Here is a 25754-nt window from a genome sequence, read left to right as displayed (position 1 = left end):
TCTAGAAATTTAATGGTAAAAATATGCGCAAGAGATTTTCTGGAAATATTTCGGCGACCTCCTCCCCTGAAGTGAAACTTTTTGACCTCTATTTAGATAAGCGTAAACAAAATTTGTATTTTGCTAGCATTATCCTCACATTATTTTCTAGTAGTGTCCCTTCATTGCGAAGGTCCGGCAGCGTTCAACTCTATAATATTTTCAAATTATTGGTAACACTCTTACTAATGCCTATTTAATGCTGCTCCGTTAAAAATTGTAAACATCGCATCTGTTTCTTTTTAAGCCACAGTTATTCCCAACATTACGAATCTTTTATGCCTTCACTGAAATTACGTTTGACAGGAAACATTAATCACTATACGGCTACCCTGATTGTTGATCGTGTAATTAAAGAAACCTGTTGCAACCAACTGCTGAGCCAACAGGCAATCGTTAGTCCAATGTATTTTTACCTACATGAGCCTTTGAACAGAGACAGAATTTTTTTTGCCTTCACTCCAGAGAGACAGTGTTGCACAGCAGCAAAACAGACAGGGAACTCTGACGGTTTGCAGCAAAGTGCTGTCGCCCTCTATTACTTAACTATAAAAAACTTCGGTAGTTCTGATAATATGTCAAAGCAAATTTTTTAAGAGATATAACCTTACGTAGCTGGAAAATTTATTGAGCTAGACCACTATCGGCGACTGTCGTCCACGTAACGCCATCGCTGATCCCCACAGGAAAGTTAAAGCACGGCGGCGCTCTACTTGGCCAACACCTGCGGTGCGCTCGGTTCTCAGAGCACCGGCGCGGGTGAGGAAAAGCATTGTGGAAGAGGCGAGCGGAGGGACGATTCTGGCCACCTGCGGCGCGAGCGCACGGTTCGAGCAGCATGCGATACTAGGAATTCAGGGAAGTGGCCTAGTTCGCTTGTTTTAGTATACCACGTGCCAAAAGGTATGAAAGTATACCGACTTTTTTTGTTTTGAAAAAAGAAATATCTGCGAAAGCGATGCTTTGACCTGGAAACCTTTTTTAACTGCGCTGTGCAGCGGTAGACCACTCAGCTACGGCGGGGCTTTAAGTACGTGTGTACGAATTGGCTGAACGCCCTGCAGAGTGCGGAGGAGTCACTCCACTGCGGAGATGCCGAATGCCGACACGTAACATTTCCGATTACCACAAACGCGGCAGAGAATTTAGAAAGCCCATTCTCTACAGTGTTTAAAGTGGCTTGAAGAAAGCGACTGGGGCTATAGACAGTCAAAAACTCCTTTTTTTCTACCTAAAGCGTGTCTAAATCCGCAATGCTTTTGTAGGCGCCAATCTCTTCAAATTTCATTCTTTTTAAATACATTTTAAGCGATGACGTGTGCGGAACGCCACCCAGGGACCATACACTGTGAAAAAACACAGTGAGTCATCTGTACGAGTATAGTTAAACCAGAAAACGTGTCATATCCACTTTGAGCAGCATAGGCTGGCAGAATTAGCGGTCCTGGCTAGAAGCTGTCCAAAATTCCTGACTGTAATCATTAGTAAAAGAAAGCACGCTGGAATCCTGCACGAAGGGTGGCACCACCACTCCTAACAAGAAAACACATGGTGTACGTCCGATACAGCTCTCGCTGAATATTGCGATTTACTCGAAATGATTTAACCGCTATCAATGTGCGCCAGATGCGCCCTCAGATATTATACAAGTACTATGTAGGAAGCGGGAAGAACGTCTTTTGCAGACAGAAATAACAGGCGAGCTGAAGTGTTTTTATCCCTTTTATTCCATTTTTATGTCTCATTTCACTCTCCTATACAGTATTTCAATTCCGCCATCTTAGTTGCATCCATTCTGCCGGAGAAGACCTTTCTGCTGAATAGGTATGCTCTAAACAAAATGGTGCATAAAACTGACTGTGTTTCCTTCAATAAACGTATTTTAAAGACATTTATTTCATAGACTATTTAAGTTTTTTGAAATAGGCTACGACTGAATATCCAAGGTGTATTACGTACACCTACCGTTTATCCTTGCGATGAGGCAAAATATATATGACCATTGAATTGCTTTGAATTAAATCATATTACTTGAATAAATATTAGAGTAAACTCAAGCTATTTTTTTTTCAAGTGTAAGAGAAATTAGGCGAGCGGGTATTTTAGTGCGCGAGCACTGGGGCTTCCTCTCTGCTGAAAAGCTGCTGTCTGCCTGCCTGAAGCCTGCTTCTGGCAGGTGGTCCACCTGCCACGTAAGGCAGGTGTCAACCTTCCCACCATCGTTCCCTTGTTTGTTTCTCTCTTTGGTCCCTCCGCAGCCTAGAAGAACTGAATGCCAACAACTTGGGTGGCGGGAGGGCCTCCTAAGTCACGTTACTTTGTGACATCATCACAACCTGTCCACTAGATTGTGATCAAACTGCTCACATGCAACTGCTCATGGCAGCTGGCAGTTCAGTTATTGATTAATCCCCAAAGGTTCCTCGAGAAAGGCAACCTGGGTGTAACAAATCTCCCAGATGGCAGCACCTGCAATCTCAGGGCAGTGACGCGTCTCTTAACGGCTGCGTTACTGTGCCTGGAGTGGTATGAGGACTCCCGGGGATTTTAGGAAAGTAGAGAAAAACCAATTATACTACAGTACAAGTATAAAACAATGCAATATCACGCAGAATTACATCATACGATATATCAATTAAGGTAAGCCACATAAAATAAAGCAAAACCATTAAAAGTCATGGCACACTATCTAAAACCAGGGCGACATGTTCTAGCGCACGATTATTCGTAATTAGCACCAAGCTAAACCGCCCAGATTATTTTTTAGTATTATATATTTATACTGTTTTTCAATGAAAAAAGCATTAGTTTTCAAAAGCCATGTTCAATCTGGTTTGGTTTATGGGGTTTAACGTCCCAAAGCGACTAAGGCTATGAGAGATGCCGTAGTGGAGGGCTCCGGAAATTTCGACCACCTGGGGTTCTATAACGTGCACTGACATCGCACAGTACACGGGCCTCTAGAATTTCTCCTCCAAAGAAATTCCAGCCGCCGCGGCCGGGATCGAACCCGCGTCTTTCGGGTCAGCAGCCGAGCACCATAACTGCTGAGCCACCGCGGCAGCCCATGTTCAATCTAGTTGAATGAATACGCAGGCAGACAAAAAGGGGGGCCTACCTTAGTCTACAACCGTCCATATGGGAAACATTAAATTCTTCATTAAATGCAATGAGCACGCAATTTACGGGGCCACAGTTAAATATCACCGTGACTGAAAGCCATTTGGGAAACCATAAATTCTCCAGTGTATTGACAAGTTGCCTCTTGTACGGAGGCAATAGAAGGCTCGTAAAAACACGGCCACCCAATGCAAATATAAGCAGGAGCTAGCCTGCGGATATTTTATTTCTTTTTTTTCGCTTCAGACTAAACAATTGCTTAAATAATGTTGCTGAAGCTCTCCCTGGTTAATGTTGGACATGAATACAGAAAATATTCAAAATCAACATGAGACATCCTGTAAAGAATTTCGCCCGCGTTGCTGTGGTGACTCGGTCCACAATGAACACAAGTTGCTTCCTACTATTTACACTAACGCTCCTCTACCTAGGCACGAAGGAGGAGGAAATGGCACGAACGACATATCCAGATATGGCGCGCGCAAGGCAGTGGCAGCGTAGGACATGTAATATGCCATTAGAAGGGGCTTGCTGAGGGCTAGTTTGTTTCGCTCTACTGCATAGAACGACGAAGGCGCACCGAACAAGTAAGGTTCATTGGAAGGTGCACTCACACACTATGCTGTGAGCACCTTCAAATGAACTGAATAAAAAAAATACGCATATTCTGTGAGCTCCGCTGATTAAACTAGAGAGCTTAGTTAGCGCCTGTGTTGTTCAACTTTGTCGTTCTGTGTCCACGCTGTTCCTTTCTGACATGCTATCACAACAGTGTATGGCGCCGCTTCATCCAAGCACCCTAATCAGAAAAAACGCACAGTGATGATGCGCCAGACGTTGATGCTTACTGGTATAATCAACATTGGGTGTCCATGTCACCTTACTCTATTATAAAAGGAAACAGCCTTTTTGAACCAGTCAAAACATAAACAGCGGGAGTAATGACTGGCGCATTTTACAAATTTTCAGTATGAGGGCGTTGAGGCAGCGAATCTTGATGAGTTATCTAGCCCTTTCAGTACCGACCGAATAATCGGCTCTCGCTTCAGCAGTTATGAAGATGCAGTTTTCTTTCCTGCTGGTCTTGGCCTACTTGGTACTTGAGCTACAGCTTCAAATGCAGAGGATACAGAACACCTTTCTCTCCTAGCTTCAAGTGCCGCACCAGGCAAAAACAGTGAAATGATTCAATGCAGCGTAACATTGCAGAAGTCAAAACTACATGTCCTAGATTAATGAATAGCATTGCTAAAACCTGCCACGCGGCCCAGTATATGTGCACCCACGGATTATATCTGCTTTGCCAGTGCACACTCGTTCTCGCGGTGCCCCGAAGCGGCTGGAGTACCTGTAACATTGTGAATAGCTCCTTGTAACCTTGTGAATAGCTTCCGTGCAGTAGCTCCAACACATCTGACGAACCAGCATCGAAAACGCAACTCCATCCCTCCGCCATTGGCTCTGCCGACTCTTCTAACCTTCGTGCCAATGACGACGCTTGCCAGGCTGTCCAGGGTAGCGGCGATTCGTACGCATTGAAAAATCCTCAACATCAAAAACAAGAGAAAGCGCAACGGCATTTAAAATGGACAGGCTTGATCTCGGAAGGGAGGCAAATGGAGCACTAAGAAAACGGTACCTGGATTTTTTATTTCAGTCACTTGGTACGTTCGCCATTTTCATAATTTTCATAATACGCTTCACTTGCGCTAGGCAAAGGCGCCAGGGCAGTTATTCAATACTCAGAGTTATTCAATATGCAGAGGGAGTCTATTCGGGAGGCTTTAATTTTTACAGGGCTTGTTTCATGTATGAGCAATATACTGTCACTAAAAAGCCATATTATGAAAGGTAAAAACGCAGCGCAAAGAGACAAGGACACAGAAAGACAGACAACAGACGGCGCTAACTTCCAACACAGTGTTGGAGTGTTGGAAGTTAGCGCCGTCTGTTGTCTGCTTGTCTGTGTCCTTGTCTCGTTGCGCTACGTTTTTGCCTTTTAAATATGAACCAACAAGCCCAAACATACCACCCTTCTGAACCCATATTAAGTCTTTATCCTTCTTGTAATGAGTCCACATACATCTTTCCGCGTCCTGTTTTGTCCGGTCAAAGTTTGTGCCGTATCAATCCGTGTAGCCACCTGCGCTTACGAACTCTAGGTAAGCCTAAACTGGTCCGTTAGCGCAAAAGATAAATTGTAGCGAGATTCCCGGGGAAACAGCTAAAGAACAGCTAGCCAAAATGGCAGTCCGAGCTCCGGGCATCAACCCAACGATCTCGCGCCGTGCGCTGGCGGCGCGGCTGCCGCCGCTGCCCATCTTCCTCTTTACAATCACCCTCGGCTGAAGGCGAAGCCATCCTGGCGAGTTAGGGAGACAACAATACATACGGGTCATACTACGGCTTCAAGCGTGACACATGAATAGCCTCGGGGCTACGTCGGCGTTGATCTGTGGCGGGTGTCACGGGGTCGACAATGTAGTTACCGGGGAAATGCGCTCCACGACGCGGTGAGGTCCGTGGTACCTGGGGAGAAGTTTGGAGGAGAGGCCCGGTGTGGTAGACGAGAGAGCCGGGTAGAAAACCGTCAGCAGAGTGGGTGGTGCCGAAGCGGAATTTTTGACACCCCTGCTCCCCGGACGTTAACGACCGAGAGAGCTGACGGCATTCCTCGGCATGCTTGGAAGCCTCTGAAATGGTGGTGCACTCAGACTCGTCAGGCCGGTAAGGAAGTACAGTGTCGAGCGGTAAGGAAGGTTCTCGTCCGTAGAGAAAAAAAAACGGCGAGAAGCCGGTGGTGGTCTGCGTGGTGGTGCTGTAGGCGTAGGTGATGAACGGCAGAATCTTTTCCCAGTCGGAATGGTCGGAAGACACGTACATCGACAGCATATCGCCCAAGGTGCGGTTATACCTTTCAGTCAAATCGCCAATCGGAGGATGGTAAGCCGTGGCGGTATAGCGAATGATCCGACATTGTTGATTCCATGACCACTGACAGAAAGACGCGTTCACGGTCGCTCAGCAGTTCCCGGGGCGCTTCATGGCGAAGAATGAAGTGTGCAAGATGAAAGAGGCAACGTTGGGTGCCGTAGCAGCAGGAAGAGCCGCGGTTTCGGCGTAACGCGTGAGGTGGTCGATGGCTACAATAACTCAGCGGTTGACAGCAGCAGTGTACAGAAGGGGGCCGTAGAGGTCAATCCCAACTCGGTCAAAAGGACGGGAAGGGCAAGGGAGAGGCTGCATCAGGCCGACTGAGTGGTGAGAAGCGCGCCTGTGAAGTTGACAGTCAGGGCACGAGCGGACGTACTTGCGGACGTACGTAAACCTACCGCGCCAATAATAGCGGAGACGGAGTCGCGTGCATGTTTTAAAGGCACCGGCATGAGCAGACTGCGGGTCATTGTGAAACAAGGAGCAGAATGTCGACCTAAGATGGGCAGGGACAACAAGCAACCACTTCCTGCCGGTAGAGACGTAGTTTCGGCGGTACAGGAGACCATCACGAATGGCGAAGTGAGCAGCCTGGCAGCGTAGGGCCCGAGGCACGTGTGCCGCCAAGGAATTTGAGAGAAAACGTACAAGCGATGATATCCAGGGGTCCTTTTGTTGCTCGCTGCCCATGGTATCTGTTGGAAACGACAGCGAAGCGCAACCGACTGGCGAGTGGCAGACAACATCTGGCGGCAGTGGAGAGTGGGACAAAGCGTCGGCGTGGTTATGTTTTCGGCCAGAGCGATAGATGACACGGATATCGTACTCTTGTAGGCGTAGGGCCCAGTGAGCGCGGCGGCCAGTAGGCTCTTTCAAGGAGGCCAGCCAACAAAGGGATTGATGGTCAGTGACGATGTCGAAAGGGCGGCCGTAAACGTAAGGGCGAAACTTTCCGAGCGCCCAAACAACAGCCAAGCATTCTTTCTCGGTGACTAAGTAGTTGTATTCGGGCTTTGTCAGTGCACGGCTCGCGTAAGCAACGATATACTCGGGAAATCCGGGTTTACTTTGAGTAAGGACCGCACAGAGGCCAACGCCACTGGCATCGGTGTGAATTTCGGTGGGAGCCGTGGGGTCGAAGTGTAGTAAAATGGGAGGCGCTGTGAGCAGCCGGCGTAAGGTGATGAAGGCGTCGTCGCAGTCAGGTGACCAACCGGACAGGTCGTTGGAGGCCGCGAAGAAGGTTCGTAAGTGGCGCGATGATAGAGGCAGAATGTCGAACGAAACGTCGGAAGTAAGAACACAGGCCGGGAAAGCTGCGAAGTTCCTTCAGAGTCGACGGCTTGGGGAACTCAGCGACGACACGAAGTTTGGCTGGGTCAGCAAGCACGCCGTCCTTAGAGACGACGTGACCTAAACTTGTCAGTTGGCGGGCGCCAAAACGTCACTTTTTGAGATTCTGTTGGAGCCCTGTGGAAGTTAAACATGTGAACACGTGCTCCAAGCGGTGAAGGTTCGTCTCAAAATCAGGCGCGAAAACGACAATGTCGTCTAAGTAGCACAAGCATGTTGTCCACTTCCGGTCGCGTAAAATGGAGGCCATCATGCGCTCGAAAGTCGCTGGGGCATAACAGAGGCCGAAAGGCATAACGATAAATTCGTAGAAGCCATCTGGTGTAACAAAAGCCGTCTTGGCACAGTCAGCCTCCGCCACAGGGACCTGCAAATAGCCCGATCGCAGGTCTAAAGATGAAAAGAATTCTGCGCTTTGTAGGCAGTCAAGGGCGTCATCGATTTGCGGCAGCGGGTAAACGTCTTTGCGGGTGATCGTATTAAGGCGCCAATAATCGACGCAAAGCCGTATTTGTTTATTTTTTTTTCTTCACCAGAATGACAAGAGAGGCCCACAGACTACTGGATGGTTGAATTAAGCCTCGCTGAAGCATGTCGTCCACCTGAGTGTTGATAATATGGCGTTCGGCTGCCGAAACATGGTACGGGCGTTGACGAAGCGGCAAGTGGACTCCGGTGTCGATCTCGTGGGTCACAGTAGACGTGCGACCGAGTCGGTTTTTAGCGACGTCGAAAGAAGAACGAAATTGTTTCAGTAGGTGAAGAAGTCGGGCGCGTTGCGGTGTGGCAAGGCTGGCGTCGATGGAATCAGCAAAGGCGTCCGCTGGGGCAAAAGCGGGAGATTCGGGCAAAATAAGATAATTATTAATAAGAGAACAAAATTCGGCGCAACGTTCGGGTTCAAGAAAAGAGTCCACGGGCTGAATATGACCACGGCATTCGCCACGGAGAAATAAGCAGGGGCTCAGAAATGGGTTCGAGATCGGGATGAGGCTGCAGCCGTCTTGAACAGTGAGCAGAGCGAACGGCAGAGGCAGACCGTGTCGAGAGATGAAGACGTCGGATGGTGTAAAGACGAAGGCGCCATCAGATGAAGTGAGGCAGAAGACAGGGACAGGAACAGATGCGCATGGAGGAATCTCGATGTCGTCAGCCACAGACAGTTTGCCCCACGAAGATGATTTATCAGGCGAGGCAGCACTGCATGGAAGAAGTTCGAGCTCGGCACGAGCGCACTCGATGAGGGTCTCATGTTGGGAGAGAAAGTCCCAACCTAAAATAATGTCACACGAGCATGATGAGAGAACGACGAATTCAACGGTATATAAAGAGTCGTGAATAATTACCCTGGCTGTGCAGGCGGCCAAAGGCGAGATTCGCTGCGCATTAGCTGTAGCGAAAATCCAGATAACGGCATCATTACTTTGCGATGTTTGCGGCTCAGTGCCTCATTCATCACAGAAATAGCAGCGCCAGTGTCGACAAGCCCAAAGGCGATGTGGCCCTCCACAGAAACATAGAGCACATTCGCTGGAGACAAACGAGGCTTTAAAGTTGCCGCCGAATACACAGTTCTTGCCTCGGGAACTGCGGCAACTACTTTTCCTGGCGCATAGGGGATTGAGGACGCAGTGGCGAAACAGAACGGCGACGGGACGATGGCGAACGGCGACGAGAATACGGCCGGCGATCGGAGACATCAAGCTGTTCGGCGGACGACGGACGTGGCGGGGGCTGTGGTGCCGCGCAGACGTAAGTTCTGGGGTCATCCACGGGGGTAGCACACGAATGGGGTCATCCACGGGTGCAGAGACGCGCAACGTGACTAGGGACACCACATGCATAACAAATGGGGAGGTTGTCACGGGTGCGCCAAGGGTTACTTATGAAAAACCCAGCCAAAAAGACGGGGACAAAGGGCAGCCGTTGTGTGTGCCTCGTCTCCCCTTTGGCCCCGTCTTTTTGGCTGTTTTTTTTTTATAAGTATGTACCAACTAACCCACATTTCAACTCTCCTGCAGCGCCAAGGGTTAGCACGAGAAGGAGGTGGCCGGGCTGGAAAATTAGGCGGCGGCGTCAGAGGATAGAACGGGAGAGACGCCTCGGCCCTTGGTCTTCGGACAGCGTCAACGTATGTGAGCGGCGCCGCAGCTGGAGCCGGCGGACGCGCAGGTGGTAACGCTTCAGACACTTGCTCGCGAATCACAGTTTGGAGGGTCGGAGCCAGGTTGGAGGGAGGTCCCTGAACGCCGTGAAGAAGTGACAGCTGTCGAGCCACCTCCTCACGCACGAAGTCTTTAATTTGGTTCAGCCATAGAGTTTCTTACTACTACCTAGAGGGAAAGCTGGCGGCGCTGCACTTCAGCCAACATGGACGCTCAAAGCATCATGGGGCGGTGAGCTACTTGTTGCAACACAGTCGTAGTTTTTCGGGAACATTGAGTGGCAGTACTAAGGCGTTTCATTCCGAAAACGTAGTTCGTGTGTGCGCAGACGACTTTCGCGCGAACGCAGTGTGCAAAAGCCATAGTAGCGAAGACGCGACGACACACGACGCCAATAAAAGGTTTTACTCTTCCGAAATGCCATTAAAAAACCTCTTAAAGTATCTAAACAACATTTTTTTTTAAAACATATTTACTTTTAAAAGTGCGCCTGCTAATTACGAAATATTAGTTTTTTTAGTGTTCATCACTTGGCCAATAGGAAAGCTAGTCATGTCTTATTTTAGGCAAACTTTGCACTTAAATGCTTTTCTGCTCGTTTGTTGCAATCATTAGACAAGATATTGAATGTTAGGACGTTTGTAGCTATCAAACAGCTTTATTTTTTTATTATTTTTTGGCCAAAAGTTACAGTTCCGCAACAAGTAGCTCACCGCCCCATGATGCTTTGAGCGCCCATGGTGGCTGAAGTGGTCACGTGGGGTCTCCATGCAAACTCCCATAGACGGCTTGCCAGCTTTCCCTCTAGGTAATAGTAAGAAACTCTATGGGTTCAGCAGCCAGATGTGAGAGGTCGTTACAGCGAGGCTGGAAAGCGAGTCAGGCTGCACGGAAGGTGATGGCACCCAAATCCGCTGCTTGCGGAGCTCATCGTAGCTGTGATACAGGATGAATACGTCGGCAACGGTGGTAGGATTCCGGGCGATAAGCATCTGAAATGCGTCAGCTTCGATCCCTTTCAGGACATGCTCGATCCGGTCCACCTTGGGCATAGACGAGTCAGCCCTTGTACAGAGATTGATGACATCCTCGATATAACTGGTGAACGATTCTCCCTGAAGCTGGGCTCTCACTCGCAGGCGCTGTAAGGCGCGCAGCTTGCGTACTGCAGTGCGCCAAAAGGTGTCAGAAAAGGCTCGTTTGAAGGCCGACCAGGTGGTAAAGTCTGCTTTGTGATTTCTGTGTCTTAGGTTGGCCACGTCCAACAGATAAAACTGTACATGTTGTTCAGCTTGATGGCGTCGTCCCACCGGTTGTGGCCGCGTACCCGCTCGTAGGAGGCAAGCCAATCCTCCACGCCGTGGTTATCGGACCCGCTAAAGATGGCTGGGTCCCATTGTCGGAGAGCGCCAGGGCAAACGACGGGCGTAGGCGAAGAGGAAGATCACTGGCTTGCGTCAGTTGACATAGTTGACGCGATGGTTCAGCTGCGAAGCTCCTGGACGTAGGCCAAAGGTTGTACCCTGCACCTCCACTAAATTGTAGCGAGATTTCCGGGGAAACAGCCTAAGAACAGCTAGCCAAAATGGCGGTCCGAGCTCCGGGCATCAACCCAACCACCTCGCGCCGTGCGCTGGCGGGGCGGCTGCCGCCGCTGTCCATCTTCCTTTTTACAAAAGTATTAGTTAATGCACGTCGCATCTTTCTGACACAAAAACATATTGACATGGCATGACTTCCTGCCACATTCCTTATCACTTAGAAGTTAAAACATCAAATGTTTATATTAAAAGTTATGCAACTAACGTGGCGTGTGGAAATTAATAGTTTTCGTTGACCACTCAGTTTATATCTCAAAAATACCAATACCATTCAGGTCTTTTATATAGATGGGAACATTCTAACGCAGAGCGACTGGAAAGGGCACTCTGTCCAAGTCACGGTCATTTACTCTATGTCCTCGAAGATGCCGCTCCAGAAGCTTGGACGACCTAGCAGTGGAAGGGCGTTGACTGCTGGCTGATATTTCAAAGGGGGGGGGGGGGGGGGGGGGGAGGGGGGGCACCTGCTTTTAGGACTGTAGTGCGCTAATGGGAGCAGATCCGCTCGTTGGTCGTTTGGTTTTGGATGAAGGAACGCTTTTCGAAATCTGTAACGTGCGCTTTGGATCCACATTCATACAGGTTGAGGACAACGCAGGCAGCGCAGCAGGTAGTTTGGGCAGCCTCACGTCAGGCGGCCGACAGAGAATCCAGTGCTCGGGCATACGATAGCTCCGGGGGTGATGTGTGAAGAGCACATTCTAACTGCGGGGAAATGTCTCCTGGAACCGCGATCATGAACCGCTCTTCGGGACAGGTCTCTGCAGTCAACACGAAGTAGTCCTCAGAATGTCCTAAGTGTGCCTCAGTCAAATGTTTGGAACATCCTTTGTTAGTCCTCAACTGGTCCTTATTCAGGACAAATGGGATTCTTTTCTCAGTCCGAACTAGATACTCATAATATTCGGAATAACAAGTTTCAGGATCTCTTCTGTACCACCCCAGTGTTTAACTGGCAGGTCTCCTTTCCTGTTGGGCTCGAATTTCAAGCAAGATTTTGATCCACGCTTGGCACAGGTGGCAGTATGACAAAAGGTGAATGTTTGGCGGTAATTCTTTGGTTCTAGCCTTCTGCACACGCGCGCTCTTGTGGTTTGCAATTTTACTCAAAGCTTTAGCAACGAACCCAAGGATATACATTGCGCATTGTAAAATTTCTCGCCCGTGTAAATGGTTCCACAGACCTATAATTTGTTTGAATGTACAACAGAATACTCAAGGCAATGTCAGTGTCGTCCGCATGCACATAGATGACTCAGATGTACGTTAACACAAATGCGCATCACAGCTTCAGTAAAGCAAAAAGAAAGCTCAGAATTGTATACAAAAAATGAATCTTAGTATGCTTCGTATTAACTGCCTTAAGAGCTTTCTCACCTTAATGTCAGTGCATGCCGGAGTTTTCTTTCAGCTTTTGGAAGCAGAAGCATGTCATTTAGAGAGATCTCCCTGCATCTCATGCAGGGTGATCACGAAAGTCGGCTAAGCAGGATGTTCAGATGGGCGAGCCGGTACAGATGCATTCTTGTCCGTCGTAGCTCGCGGTACTTTAAAAGAAAGAGACCATTAAAAGGTTACTTAATTCATATTAAACTATTAAGCCGGTGTGGAGCACAATCATTCTGCTTTACTCCTTGAAGCACAGAATATGCACACCGAGTACGATAACTCCACGATAACTGGCGGAGTGATACTTTGCTGAGAACTCCTCACGGCCTAATGAAAGCCATTATTTTGACATTAAATTTGATCCATCCCCTATGGTGCACTTGCTGGCACAGCCCCACCATTATGTTTTCATTTTCACGTGGCGATTCATGTTTCTGTGCAAATGAAGAATCTACGCGTAATATAATTCAGCAATGTTAAGTCTTATGCTGTTTACTTCGTATTTGTGCATGCTTTCTCGCACCAACTCAAATGCTCCATTGCCCTACCCCAGAGGGCCGTTAAAAATATAAAATCGTGAGGACTTACCTGTAATTGTCTCAAGCTGTTTTTCTTCAGAATAACATTTTCTCTTCCCATGCCCTGCTCTCATTTTGTCCCTATCAGTCAAACTGGCGAACCCTGATTTTCTTTTCACGATGTGCTTATTGCGAGATTCAAGGCAGCACTCTACGGTAAAATAAGCCCCCATCAATACAAAACACTGCAAATCCTGAGGATGTTACTGAACATGCATTATACAAAAAATATAACCAATTGCAATGCTACATTCTTACACTGCTATATAACTTATCCAGAGCCTCTGCAAAATAATGTTAGCTTTACGGTATGCAATAATTAATACACCCTGCATCACGTCCGTTTTATTATATTAGTCGTAACGGACAAATTTCTCAAGCATCTGTTGAACGTACACATAGAGAATACGGGTATTTCGCCTCCTGCAAATCAAATAAAATGTGCCAAATGAACTATACTTTTTGCTTTCCGTTTTACACAGTTTCCTGTTTTGCACATCTACTTCTCTAGCGAGCTAATCTCTGAGAATACAGAGGCAGACGCTTGGGCTTGTTGGTTCATATTGCAAGGGTAAAAGCGTAGTGAAAAAAAAAGACGAGGACTCAGAAAGACTGACACACACACAGCGCTATGCGTGTGTCTGTCTTTCTGAATCCTCGTCTTTTCTTCACTAGGCTTTTACCATTCCGAGAATACATCGACTAAATGCACTCTCCTTGCCCCAGACACAACGATTGAACTTGAGCAGCTTAATGGTACAGAAGAAAAATATTGATTACAGTTCATGCAGCTGATGTAAATTCAAAGCGAGGGTTACAAAACAGCCTGAGCAAAAGACAAAAGTAGTGAAACATTTGTTAAAAATATAAAAAAAAAACTAAACACAATACATCTCTTATACGGGAGTCAATCTGGAGCGTATGCATACAGACAGACCGGATTTGACTTCACGAATTCCTATGTAGCGCAGATAAGTTCCCGCTTGACGCCACAACACGCGGCTTTAAACCGGTTTAAACTGACCTGATGATGACAGCTCCATGAAGAGCTCACGTCTGGAACGTATTTTTCCTACATGGCATCTTGCTAGCTGGATAACTCGTATTTTAAGAACTCTCATAAGAACGACGCCAAGAGGTCTCTATTTCGACGGTTGAAGCAGCTGGAAGGCAGCCAATTTACCTGGAATAGTTATTTTAGGCTAACCTCACCTTACCGTTTATCAACAGCAATGACGGTGAGCATGTAGCATATTAGATCATACCAACATCATCGTATTGATTGTATGGGATTAATACGCATATAATAAGTGCGTTTTGCTTTGAAACTTCAAAATCAAGATAGTTATTTCGGATCGTTTAGAACACAAGGCTCGTAAAAAAGTACTCTTGACAATGGTACGAGCTCCAGAACTAACTTTTCTGCTGCAGGAGCGCAGGTGGCGTGAAAGGAAATTGCTTCGCTCATTGCTTGGAACATGTGTGGTTAAAAAATATTGCGGGTGATTACTCTGCTTCCTAATGCAATATTTGAGCGCAGCTCATGAGCTGTTCCAGCTTTTCGATAGATTGAGGGAAGAATTCGAGCAAGACATGTATGTACAATTACAGACAACTTGTCATTTTTCACACGTATTCCTACTTCAAGGAAAACTTCTCTAACAGTTCTTGATCTTCCTGAAGGAAGCTCTTTGTGGTCGGAGAAATAGATACATATATGTTCGACTTGCTACACCAATGCCTGGTTCTCAAAGACGAGGTCTGCGCCAGTATTTCGCGAGGTTGTCACAGCTGTGGGAGCTGTTACGAGCGAAAGGAACGGGATGTTCTGCAGCATAAGTGGTAAGAAATTCCCGCTTGTCTACAAATCTACACTAAAATCCCCACCCACCCTGTCACCCTGGCAGGTGGTAGTGTTTGTGGCACAACGTTGCCTATGTCATAACATGCAGCGCACATCTGTCACTGCCGCCACGCAGCTTAAAGCACGATTGGTTTGGTTAGGTTTATGGGGTTTAACGTCCTAAAGCGACTAAGGCTATGAGAGACGCCGTAGAGGAGGGCTCCGGAAATTTCGACCACCTGGGGTTCTTTAACGTGCACTGACATCGCACAGTACACGAGATTCTAGAATTGCTCCCCCAAAGAAATTCAACCGCCGCGGCCGGGATCGAACCCGTGTCTTCCGGGTCAGCAGCCGAGCACCATAACCACTGAGCCACGGCGGCGGCCTTAAAGCACGATTGAGGTCCACCGTTCCAATAGGCCAGTTATGAGCCTTCCCTCTGGTTCAGGTGTCCACAGAGAAGTGTGAGACACATAATGCGCATTTCCTTTCCTCAAAAACCAATTTACAAATTTGACCCTTTGGTTTCCAAGCCCCGCCTCTATTGGTTTCACAGCTGTGGCAGACAGATAATGTGCATTTTCTTGCCTCAAAAAAATACCGAAGACACTTTGGAAATTCTAAAGTGTGCTTGGCGAAAGCCTAGTGGTCAACCCACAGCCGCTTCCCAGTACCGCTTGGCGCGGTATCACTGGGCCGCATCGTAGCCATACGTCTCACTCAACTGCAACGAGACTTCTGGCGAAGGAACGATGGTGTAGCTGCCACCACCGAGCGCGCGCGCTCGTTCTACCGCTACTGTGTGATGTCACGGTTGCTATGCACAGCTGCGCCCCCACCGGCGCGCCGGTTGCTAAGGAGGGGAGGAGGTTGCACTTCTACTTTCTTCTTTCGAAGCTCCCGTTCCATTGCTTACACAGCTTAAAGGGCGTCCACAGCTGGTTACAACGAACAACGGCGACAGCGACGGCATTGGCAATGGCGACGGCGACGACGACGGTGACGCCGCGAAACGCAGAAGCGCGCGCTTAAGAGCTGCGCTCTAAAACACAGCTAGAGATAGGCAGCATCAGACGGCCCTGAATGCGGGCTACGTGTATCGATCGCAATAGATTGAACGCTCCGCGGCGCCCGGGTGGCTCAGTGGTTACGGCGCTCACCTGCTGACCCGATAAGACGAGGGTTGCATCCCGGCCACAGCGCTCGAATTTCGATTGAGGCGAAATTTTAGAGGTCAGTATAATGTGTGATGTCAGGGCACGTTAAAGAACCACTGGTGGCGGAAATTTCCAGAGCCCTTCACTGCGACGTCCCTCATAGCCTGAGTCGCTTTAGGACGTTAAACCCCTGGAAAAAACGATTCAACGCTCACTCAGAGGGATGTCATATGCGAAGCTCAAGATTGCATCACTTCAGTTCCTGCCAAAATTGCTCATTCCTCACCGGAGCAGAGATTAGTGGTGTACTCTAGGCAAATTTCTGGGATCGTCAATGATATGTGGATGTCACAGGGTGTGGAAAAACACGAAGTGGTATTATCTGAGGCGCACAAGTGGCTGCAGATTAGGAGCTTCTTTCGTAGCTGACTTTCTTAAAACGTCAAAGCGATGACGTATAAAATCAAGCAGCTTCATTTTCACTAATTTCATGCATGCCCGAAATGTTAGAAGTTTCCTTACGACATCTCATTAAAATGCATTCGAGGGGCGAGAAGACTACAGATATTGTGGACCCGTGTTATACACAGATTAACGCTTTTCCAAAATGTCGACCATCAGAACACTTATTCAGTGCAGCCTAATTTATATCCGACGTATTTTCTGGCATAACGAACGCATTTTTTCGTAAATATTGCCTGAAAATTTTAGATTTTTGTTATTACGCGGGGCAAAAAATTCCGGAAAATCTGAGAGAGTTTAAATTGCACAAAAATTACGAAGTTGAGATAAATAGTTTATCCCGTAGGCATTACCTTCTAAACAAAAAAAGTCGGACATTTGAGCCGGGTTTTCGCAATTGCAAGTACAATCACCAACTTTAATCTTAAACCCGCTCGTGTAACTCGAGGGAAATGACTGAACAGACAGGATAGGAGAGAAGAAGAGACACGTGCGCTAACTATGAACCAAATAATTTATTCCGGCAGGGAAGAAAGCAATATAAAAGAAACACGGGTTTTTTCACTGCACTCCCGGATAGCCTTCTGTCTTTTCAGTCGGCACACTCAGGGATATAGTCAAGCACGGAATTGTGAAAACGCCATGAAAGCCGCATTCTATAGGCATTGTGTGCGTCAAACACAAACAAGCTTTGATAGAGAACTGAAAAGAATAACTGCAGCAGGACACCCACATCGATTAAACCCGAATCTTTATCACCGATTATGGTTTATAGTGTTTGACATCCTAAAACGACTCCGGCCATTAGGAACGCCGCAGTGCAGAGCTCGGAATTATTTCGACCATCCTTGGTTGTTTACGTACCCTGACCTAGCACAGCATGATGTGCGTGATGTCGTACACCCTCTGTATACATTGCTTGTCTTTCTGCGTGTGTCCGCATAAAGTCGCTTAGAGCGTCGTGAGCAACGCGCATGGAATTCTATATTAACACTGCAGAAAACATGCTGAATTAGTATAATAACTCGGCAGAAAGTTTCTAATGGGAAGGTGGAAAGGGAAGGGAGGGGGCTCCCCTTAACGTATTAAGGTAGTTAATACAGACTACTGACATGCGTTGATAACTCATCAGAAAAAGCCGTAACTGTGACGCTCGCATAAAACAGCGTTTTTAGGCCAATCAGCTGCGAAAGGGCTACTACGTTGTTAAACCTCCATGAATCAGTTTCGATAATTTTCCCGCATGTTGACCAAATGACCAATCTCATGCAATTTAGAAACTATAATAAGAGCTGGTGTCAATCACTGCACGAAGAGCAGGAAGGACAGTAAATGGCAGCTTGGAGGAAACCTTTTAGGGGACCTTAACCTCCGCCTTTTAGGGTATGACGAGATAGCATTAACGGGTCTCATCAGCGGCTCCCCTTGCCCACGCACACACAGACACTGTTTCCATGTACAGTGAAAAGCCACATGACTTACATAAGAAGCCTAAATACAAATTTTCTCGACGCAGCCCCAACTAACTAAGCCTGGATTTACGCTGAATAGGGCCCTTAACGAAGTCGGATTAAATACCACACATGTCTACTGAGCGCATGCCCATAAAGCAGAAATTTGGCACAGCTGTCTGGTTTCCCATAGCCCTCATGTGCAGCGCAGTTTACAACATCGCACTTTTTCACATACCTTGCCCTGAGGTCAGTGAGCCGCAGCAGGATGTGATCCATCCTGCACGTGGGATTCACTACAGCGTTTGCACATAAATTGACTTAAACATGACCGCCTTTCCTCATGACTTTAGCATAGTAAAGGTAGATTCTGACTCTACTGTGTGGCGAGAAGGCTCCAACTGACGAAGCATACTGAAAGGGTAAGCTGGTCTCAATTTACGAAAGATTTCCAGATTACTTAGTAAATTTTACTTACGAATGAACATTTGCAAAATCACTTTTGCAAGAATGTGCGCAACTTCATGTAACATTATTCGATGGAATCTGTTGTCTAGAGTGCATGCTTTTTCAAGCTTGCACTTAAGAGTGAGAAGAGACAGAGAGAATAAGCTTTATTGAGAAACTGATGTTGAGATTTGCTGGATGATAACATGGGCGGAGTCCTTATTTCAGAACTCCATCTAGTTGCTCGAGCTGCTTCACGAACATCATCGATGAGCTTTAGCGGATCTTCTAAGAGACGCTAGTCAGTTGAGCCTTCGACTGCTCGTGAGACGTATGTATGCGTTTAAAACTCCAGACTTCTCCGCACACCACCGCAAAATGAGGAAATGTGTGTGGCTTGCGTCACACCAGGGCCGGGTGTCACGGTATTGAGAACGGTCCTGGCCTTGGGCAGGGCATGTAATGCGAAGGCAAGATAACGGCTTTTCCTTAAGGGTAACTGAGTGGATTCCAAGAGACAGCAAATGTAGCAGGGGATGGCAGAAGGTTAGGTGGGCGGATGAGATTAAGAAGTTTGCGGGATACAAAGGCGGCAACTGACAAAGGACAGGGTTAATTGGAGAGACATGGGAGAGGTCTTTGCCCTGCAGTGGGTGTAGTCAGGCTGATGATGATGATGACGACGTTTTGCTGTATTTATGTAGGTTTCAAAATCACTTTGTCTGTATTGGGCGTAAAGCTACGTAATCTGCTGTGCTTAGATTTTTGTTCAGTGGGAGATATTTCCTGCGCTTAGGGCGTAGCGTTTCTAGTCGTCTTATATATTTAAACGGAAGGAAGGCAATGGAAGGATGGGAAGAACACGCTCGGTTAATTAGCGCTTGAATTAGATTAGAAGCCGCCTTGTTGCCCTCCACCCAGCATGACTCGGTGTCCAAGTAATACTGTGGTCTTCTTGTAAAGGTTTGGTTTGGTTTATGGGGTTTAACGTCCCAAAGCGACTAAGGCTATGAGAGACGCCGTAGTGGAGGGCTCCGGAAATTTCGACCACCTGGGGTTCTTTAACGTGCACTGACATCGCACAGTACACGGGCCTCTAGAATTTCTCCTCCAAAGAAATTCTAGCCGCCGCGGCCGGGATCGAACCCGCGTCTTTTGGGTCAGCAGCCGAGCACCATAGCCACTGAGCCACCGCGGCGGCGTTCTTGTAAAGGGTTCACAGCAAAGACTTGTACTGTTCTTTAAAGTGTCTACAGGGAGTATAATCACGGTATGCTTGCTGTGAGCCTGTGATCGTTTTACCGAGTCTCTTCGTGTTTAACAGCAAAGGCCACAGCTATGTCTGCTGGTGTGGCAGGGGCCTTAATGGAGACAGTTACTAATAGCTTGTATACTTGGTCTACCACACTTATAGCGAATACGAATACTCCGCCATTCAGATATCGCGCAAAATCCGCGTCATTATCATTATCATCAGCCTGACTACGCACACTGCAGAGCAAAGGTCTCTCCCATGTCTCTCCAATTAACCTTTCCTTTTGCCAGCTACGGCCATATCCCCGCAAACTTCTTAAACTCGCCCGACCACCTAACTTTCCTGCACCCCTGCTAAGCTTGCCTTCTCTTGGAATCCACTCTGTTACCCTTAAGGACAAGCGGTTATCATGCATTTGCATCCCATGCACTCCCCAAGCCCACTTCTTGATCTCGACTAGGATGTCACGAATCCGCGTTTGTTCCCTCACACCACACTCTGCCCAATTCCGGTATCTCAAAGTTACACCTGTCATTTTTCTTTCCGTAGCTCGCTGAGTTGTCCTCAACTTAAGCTGAACCCTTTTCGGTAGCCTCCACGTTTCTACCCCACAGGTGAGTAGCGGTAAGATGCAGATGTTATGTACTTTTTTATACGGATATTGATAAACTGTCATTCATGATCTCAGATAGCCTGCCACATGCCACATGTCTATTATTCTTCTAGTTATTTCCCTCCAGCCGTCACTACCTGCCCTAAGTAGACGTTTTCCCTTACCACTTGTAGCACCTCGCTAACAGCACTGAACTGCTGTTCTCTTGCGAGACTGTTGAACGCCACTTTCGTCTTCTATATGTTATTTTAAGAACTACCGTTCTGCTCGTCCTGTCTGACTCATTGATCATGCTTTGCAGCTCATCTCCTGAGTGACTTAGCGAGGCAACGTCATCAGAGAATCGCAAATTATATTGGTATCCTCAATTAATTCTTATCCTGAACTGTTCCCAATCTAGGCCTCGGACCACCTCCTGTAAAGAGGCGGTGAATAGCATGTGCGAGATCGTGTCTCCCTGCCTGACACTCTTCCTTATTAGAATTTTACTGCTGACTTTATGAACTACTATAGTACCTGTAAGTTGTTATAGATATCTTCCAGTATTTACACTTGAGACTCTTCTACAGCGTGATTCGGCAATTCCTGCAAGAATGCTCAGGCTTCAGCTGAGTCATATGCTTTGCCGCAATCAGTCAGCACTATATATATATATATATATGGGTTGGTTATATTATGCGCTTTTCTCTATCACCTGACTAATAGTGTGAGTATGGTCGATTGTCGAGTATCCTTTACGAAGACATGCCTCATCATTTGGGTGATTGAAGGTTAAGGTTTGTCTTATTCTATTTGCGATTACCTCAATAAATACCTTGAAAGCAACGCACAGTGAGCTGATCGGTCTGTAATTTTGCAAGTCCTTGATGTCTCCTTTCTTAAGCATTTGTTTGGTTTATGGGGTTGAACGTCTCAAAGCGACTAAGGCTATGAGAGACGCCGTAGTGAAGAGCTCCGGAAATTTCGACCACGTGTTGTTCATTAACGCCCACTGACATCGCACAGTGCACGGGCTTCTAGAACTTCGCCTCCATCAAAATTCTAAGATAATGTTAGCGTTCTTACAAGCTTCTGGTACGCTTGAGGTTATAAGGCATTGCGTATACAGGGTGGCTAGTTTTTCTAGCACAATCTCCCCTCAAGTAATCTGCTGTTACCTAATCCACACCAACTGCTTTCTCACTTCGCATTGTTTTTTTTTTCAACATCCGCGTATTTCGCATAAATGTCGTTCTGGAGTTTCTTCCGAAAATGGTCCTCTCGAGCCTTCCCCTTCGCGCGTGCAGCCCATGGTGCACATGTTTGGGTATTGGCACAACCATTAAATCATCCCTAACGTAGTGCGGTAGTGTTTGTCTGGCTTCCGAAACTTTCCAATCCTCCCGAGTGCTAGTCCCTTGAAGAATGGTTCTGCCTGATGCCATGGATTAAAGGTTTGTGTTCCGAGTGACGAGGATCCCATCTGTGAATTCTTTATAGGTGTTGTGAACATGGAGGGCTCCTAACCGCCCGTTTGATGTGGTGATGTGGAGACCTAGCGCCTTTCTTTTCGCGCCTCTCATGGTGGTGTGCATTTGGTTTTCTTCCCTTCGGTGAGAGCGTGGAACGGGAGACCATACGTGGCCCTGATAATAATTGATGCTTGGACCAGTCTAAGAGAGTCCTCTTCCCTCATGCCTTGGTTGTGTCTAGTAGTGCGCCTGAACATGGGAGCGATCTGAGCAGTAGCTGATGTTAGGGACTGAATGGTATGCAAAGTCCGCATCTTGCTCTCTATTTAGAGCCCTAGCACCAGAACTTTGTCCGATTCCGTGATCTTCTGACCCTCAATTCCGCGCTTTGAGCATGTTCGGCAAGTATATATTTTTGTACTGCATTATTTTTCTTGCGATGGAAGTATGAATTTGCCAGTCCGTGAAAGCGGCAACGCGCTACTATTGACGTAAAAGCCAACTAAGATTAGTTTCCTGTAAACACCTGCGGAACTTAGCTGCATCTCATGTTGCCACCAGTAACGAGGAACATATAATTACTATATTTTAGCGCTCAGCTTTACGGGACAATGTCAGACGCTCGCCACGAGCGCCGCCAGACTGGCAGAAATTTTCACTGCAATTCTTATGCCGATTCTAATAAACTGCTTACCCGAGGTTTACTTTAGGTTTCCTTATGTTTACTTAGGCGCATAATAGACGCGAATATTGTGCCTTTCTGCTGTCTAAGACAATGTGGCTTTCGTATGCAGCTTTCTGTTAAAAACAACGCTTCTCAGAGTATTAACCACGATTTAAACTGGTCATATCAGGTCCCGCTAAGTATACACCGAATGTTACCGAATGTGTAATGCTCATACATTTCGAACAGGCGTGCAAGTCCTGCCCCCGAACACTTCGGTACAAATGCTGAGCTGAGTGTAAGGAGCCAGCACCTCAAACCGAATATCTGAAGGAAACTGGGGCCCTGTTCTATAAGATGTTCATTTTAAAATGGCCATTTCGCGAATCCTTGGTCCTCTGTCATTGGTCACTCGGTGGCTCAGTGGTTACGGCGCTCGGCTGCGGACCTGATAAGACGAGGGTTGCATCGCAGCCACAGTGGTCGAATTTCGATGGAGGCGAAATTTTAGAGGTCCGTGTACTGTGTCATGTCAGGGCACGTTAAAGAACCACAGGTGGCGGAAATTTCCGGAGCCCTCCACTACGGCGTCCCTCATAGCCTGAGTCGCTTTGGGACGTTAAACCCCTAAAAAAAGGTTCAACGCTCATTAAGAGGGACGTCATATGCAAAGCTCAAGATTGCATCACTTCAGTTCCAGCCATAATTGCTCATTCCTCACCGGAGCAGATATGCGTGGTGTACTCTACGCAAATTTCTGGGATCGTCACTGATATGTGGATGTCCCATGGTATGGAAAAATACAGAGTGATATTATCGTACGTCGGCTAGCCTTAACGTTACCTGTATGCTTCCGGCATAGATATGTTCTTAACGCCATCTCCATACACAAGGAGTTTTACTCGCACTTCTCCTAAACTCGTGACAACTCTAGAACCTTTAATTCTTGGACATCGGTATGAGTAGGGAATGACCGCTGTAGACACACCGGACGTATTACCGTTCTTGCCAAACCTTCCGTAAATTATATGTTTACCGCAACACTTGCGGTTTTGTATGTACTTGAAAACTTCGAACAGTTCTTACAGTGTTCCCCTGGTATTTCCTGCGATAAAATAATAAACTTTTCATTTTTTCCCTGTACGTTAAATCAGTTGGCATGCGTTTTGCATCTATTCTCACCTCCGGCCTCACAAAGAGCTTCTGATTTAACGTGTCTTCCCGATCAGAAGTGGAGGTTTTATTCTTTATGTCATCTTTGAATTTGAGCCACCCATTCATCCTGATATTCTCAATACAGTAGAAAGATGCTGCCTAAAGGTTCATTTTAGGGCACGCTTTTTCAAACCTCAACTAAGTAAATCCCTTTCGTTTGCAGGCCCTCCACTGCCGGAAACTCGCAGCCATGCCAGGTCGTAGGCCGTACCGCCTCATCGTTGATGGCGTGCCTAGATGCCCTTGGTCTAATCCAGACATGATTAGAAAAAGCCTCACCTTCAGGGCTTCCAGCGGTGACGTCCTGCAGAGCTCGTACCCAAGAAGCGGCACCCACTGGCTCCAGTTCGTCACACAGCTCATTGTGAACAAAGGCAATCCCATCAACACATACAACGAGTTCACGCGCAACTATCGCGCTCTGGAGTACACGGACTGGTCCGACTGGAAGCCAGATTTCCCGCTGAGGCTGTTTTTTACGCATCACCAACTTGAACTCGAGACCATGAACCCGGAAGCCAAGTATATATACATGGCTCGCAACCCTTGGGACGTGTGCGTCTCGCAATTCCAGATAGTGACTGACGTAAGCGTCGCCCAATTCCTAGAAGGCACGTTCGAGGAGTTCTTTTATGCTTTCATCGAAGGTGACGTGGGATACGGGGATTATTTTGATCACGTGGCATCGGGGTACGCATTGAAAAACGAGCCAAACGTCTTTTTTCTCACGTATGAGGAACTCACGAAAGACTCGCGAAGCACTGTACTCAGACTGGCTCACTTTCTTGGAGAAAGCTACGGACGTGCACTAGAAGAGGACGAGCAGGCGCTGCAGAAAGTTCTGGAATTGAGCAAGCCGGAAAATATGAGGAAAGTCGTTGTGTTCGATTTTCAAGGGGTCGACAGTGAGGAGTGGAATGTAGTGCTGTCCAAAAAAACGCCGACCAGCAAGAGTGGCTACAAAGGAGACAAAACCAAGTACGCCGTTGTCCAAGGTGCCAAGGTAGGAAGCTGGAAGGAATATTTCACGCCTGAACTACTGACTCGTCTAGAGCAGAAAATATTACAGAAAGGGGATAAGGCGTCCTTTATGCACCTGTGGAATGACATTCGTGAAGAAGCGACTGCTCTGTCCTTGCGCCCAAGGACGACTGCTGGACATCTGCCCGCTTAAGGGAAGACTGCGTCTTATGTATCAAGACTCTCGTCTGATTTTGTAAACTTATACTTCCATTCAAAGACCGCTACTTGCGTCCTCACATGTTGGAAAACTCGGAAATGCAACTTAGGGTCTGAAGCAGCCAGAAAATCCTAAATATCAATAATGAATGAAATCCCGTTTGAGACTGTTGATTCGTTGGCGCTGTCGGTTTGCCATCACCTTTTATACGCATCCGCAGCAGTCATAGAACTAGCTATTTTGAACGTACCTTGAGCAGATTTTTGAACGAAATGGCTTAACCTCCTGCGGCAGGTTATTTACCTTTTAACATTGATGAGAATGGCAGACATTACCCAGAAGTGAGTGTAATAAAAATAAATTTGCCTTCACTCAGTAATAAAATGTTCGGCTCAATTGCCAAAGCAGGTATTCTTGTGTTATCATTCTTAGGAAATCTCAGGCGAACGCTCCCATCTGGCGCCTCCGTGCAACCGGTCGGACGAATGTTTATTGCTCCGTCGAGTACAAAGTGTATTTTCCACCATTGCGCATATAAAACAATACAGAAGCTATTGCGTAGTAGAGTTCGCGCCCATAAAATAGGTTTGACAGTATAACTATTGTAATCGCTCGTAGCTTATTTCTGGCGTCAAAATATTGTTACGCGGCCCGAAATCTAGGCAGGCAAAAGGACTACCGGGGCATATTGCGCAGATCACAGCGAACACCGAGCGGATCGCGTGCACACTCCGGACACCTCTTCCACGTCATCTTTACAGAGAATATCCGTTGCACGGCCCCCCGGTCGGAAAGGCAACGTCGCGGTGTACATTAGGGCAGTGAAGGGGACCG

The 25754-nt window shown here is 47.3% G+C and overlaps 1 protein-coding gene across 1 annotated transcript in view; it reads left to right on the top strand.

The window, feature by feature from the left end:
- LOC149362763 (3-alpha-hydroxysteroid sulfotransferase-like) overlaps positions 1-24914 on the top strand; it is a 54829-nt gene extending 29915 nt beyond the window's left edge. The window contains exon 2 of the mRNA XM_089568376.1: positions 23904-24914. Coding sequence (XP_089424502.1) covers positions 23931-24914 — 984 coding nt within the window. The 5' untranslated portion in view covers positions 23904-23930. The remainder of the gene's footprint in view (positions 1-23903) is intronic.
- Positions 24915-25754: the final 840 nt, after the last annotated feature.

Source organism: Amblyomma mixtum, chromosome 2 (genome assembly GCF_055824585.1).
Source record: "Amblyomma mixtum isolate Tamu chromosome 2, ASM5582458v1, whole genome shotgun sequence".
NCBI lineage: Eukaryota > Metazoa > Arthropoda > Arachnida > Ixodida > Ixodidae > Amblyomma > Amblyomma mixtum.
Note: the sequence above shows the minus strand (reverse complement) of the source record. Positions and strands in the feature narration are given on the sequence as shown.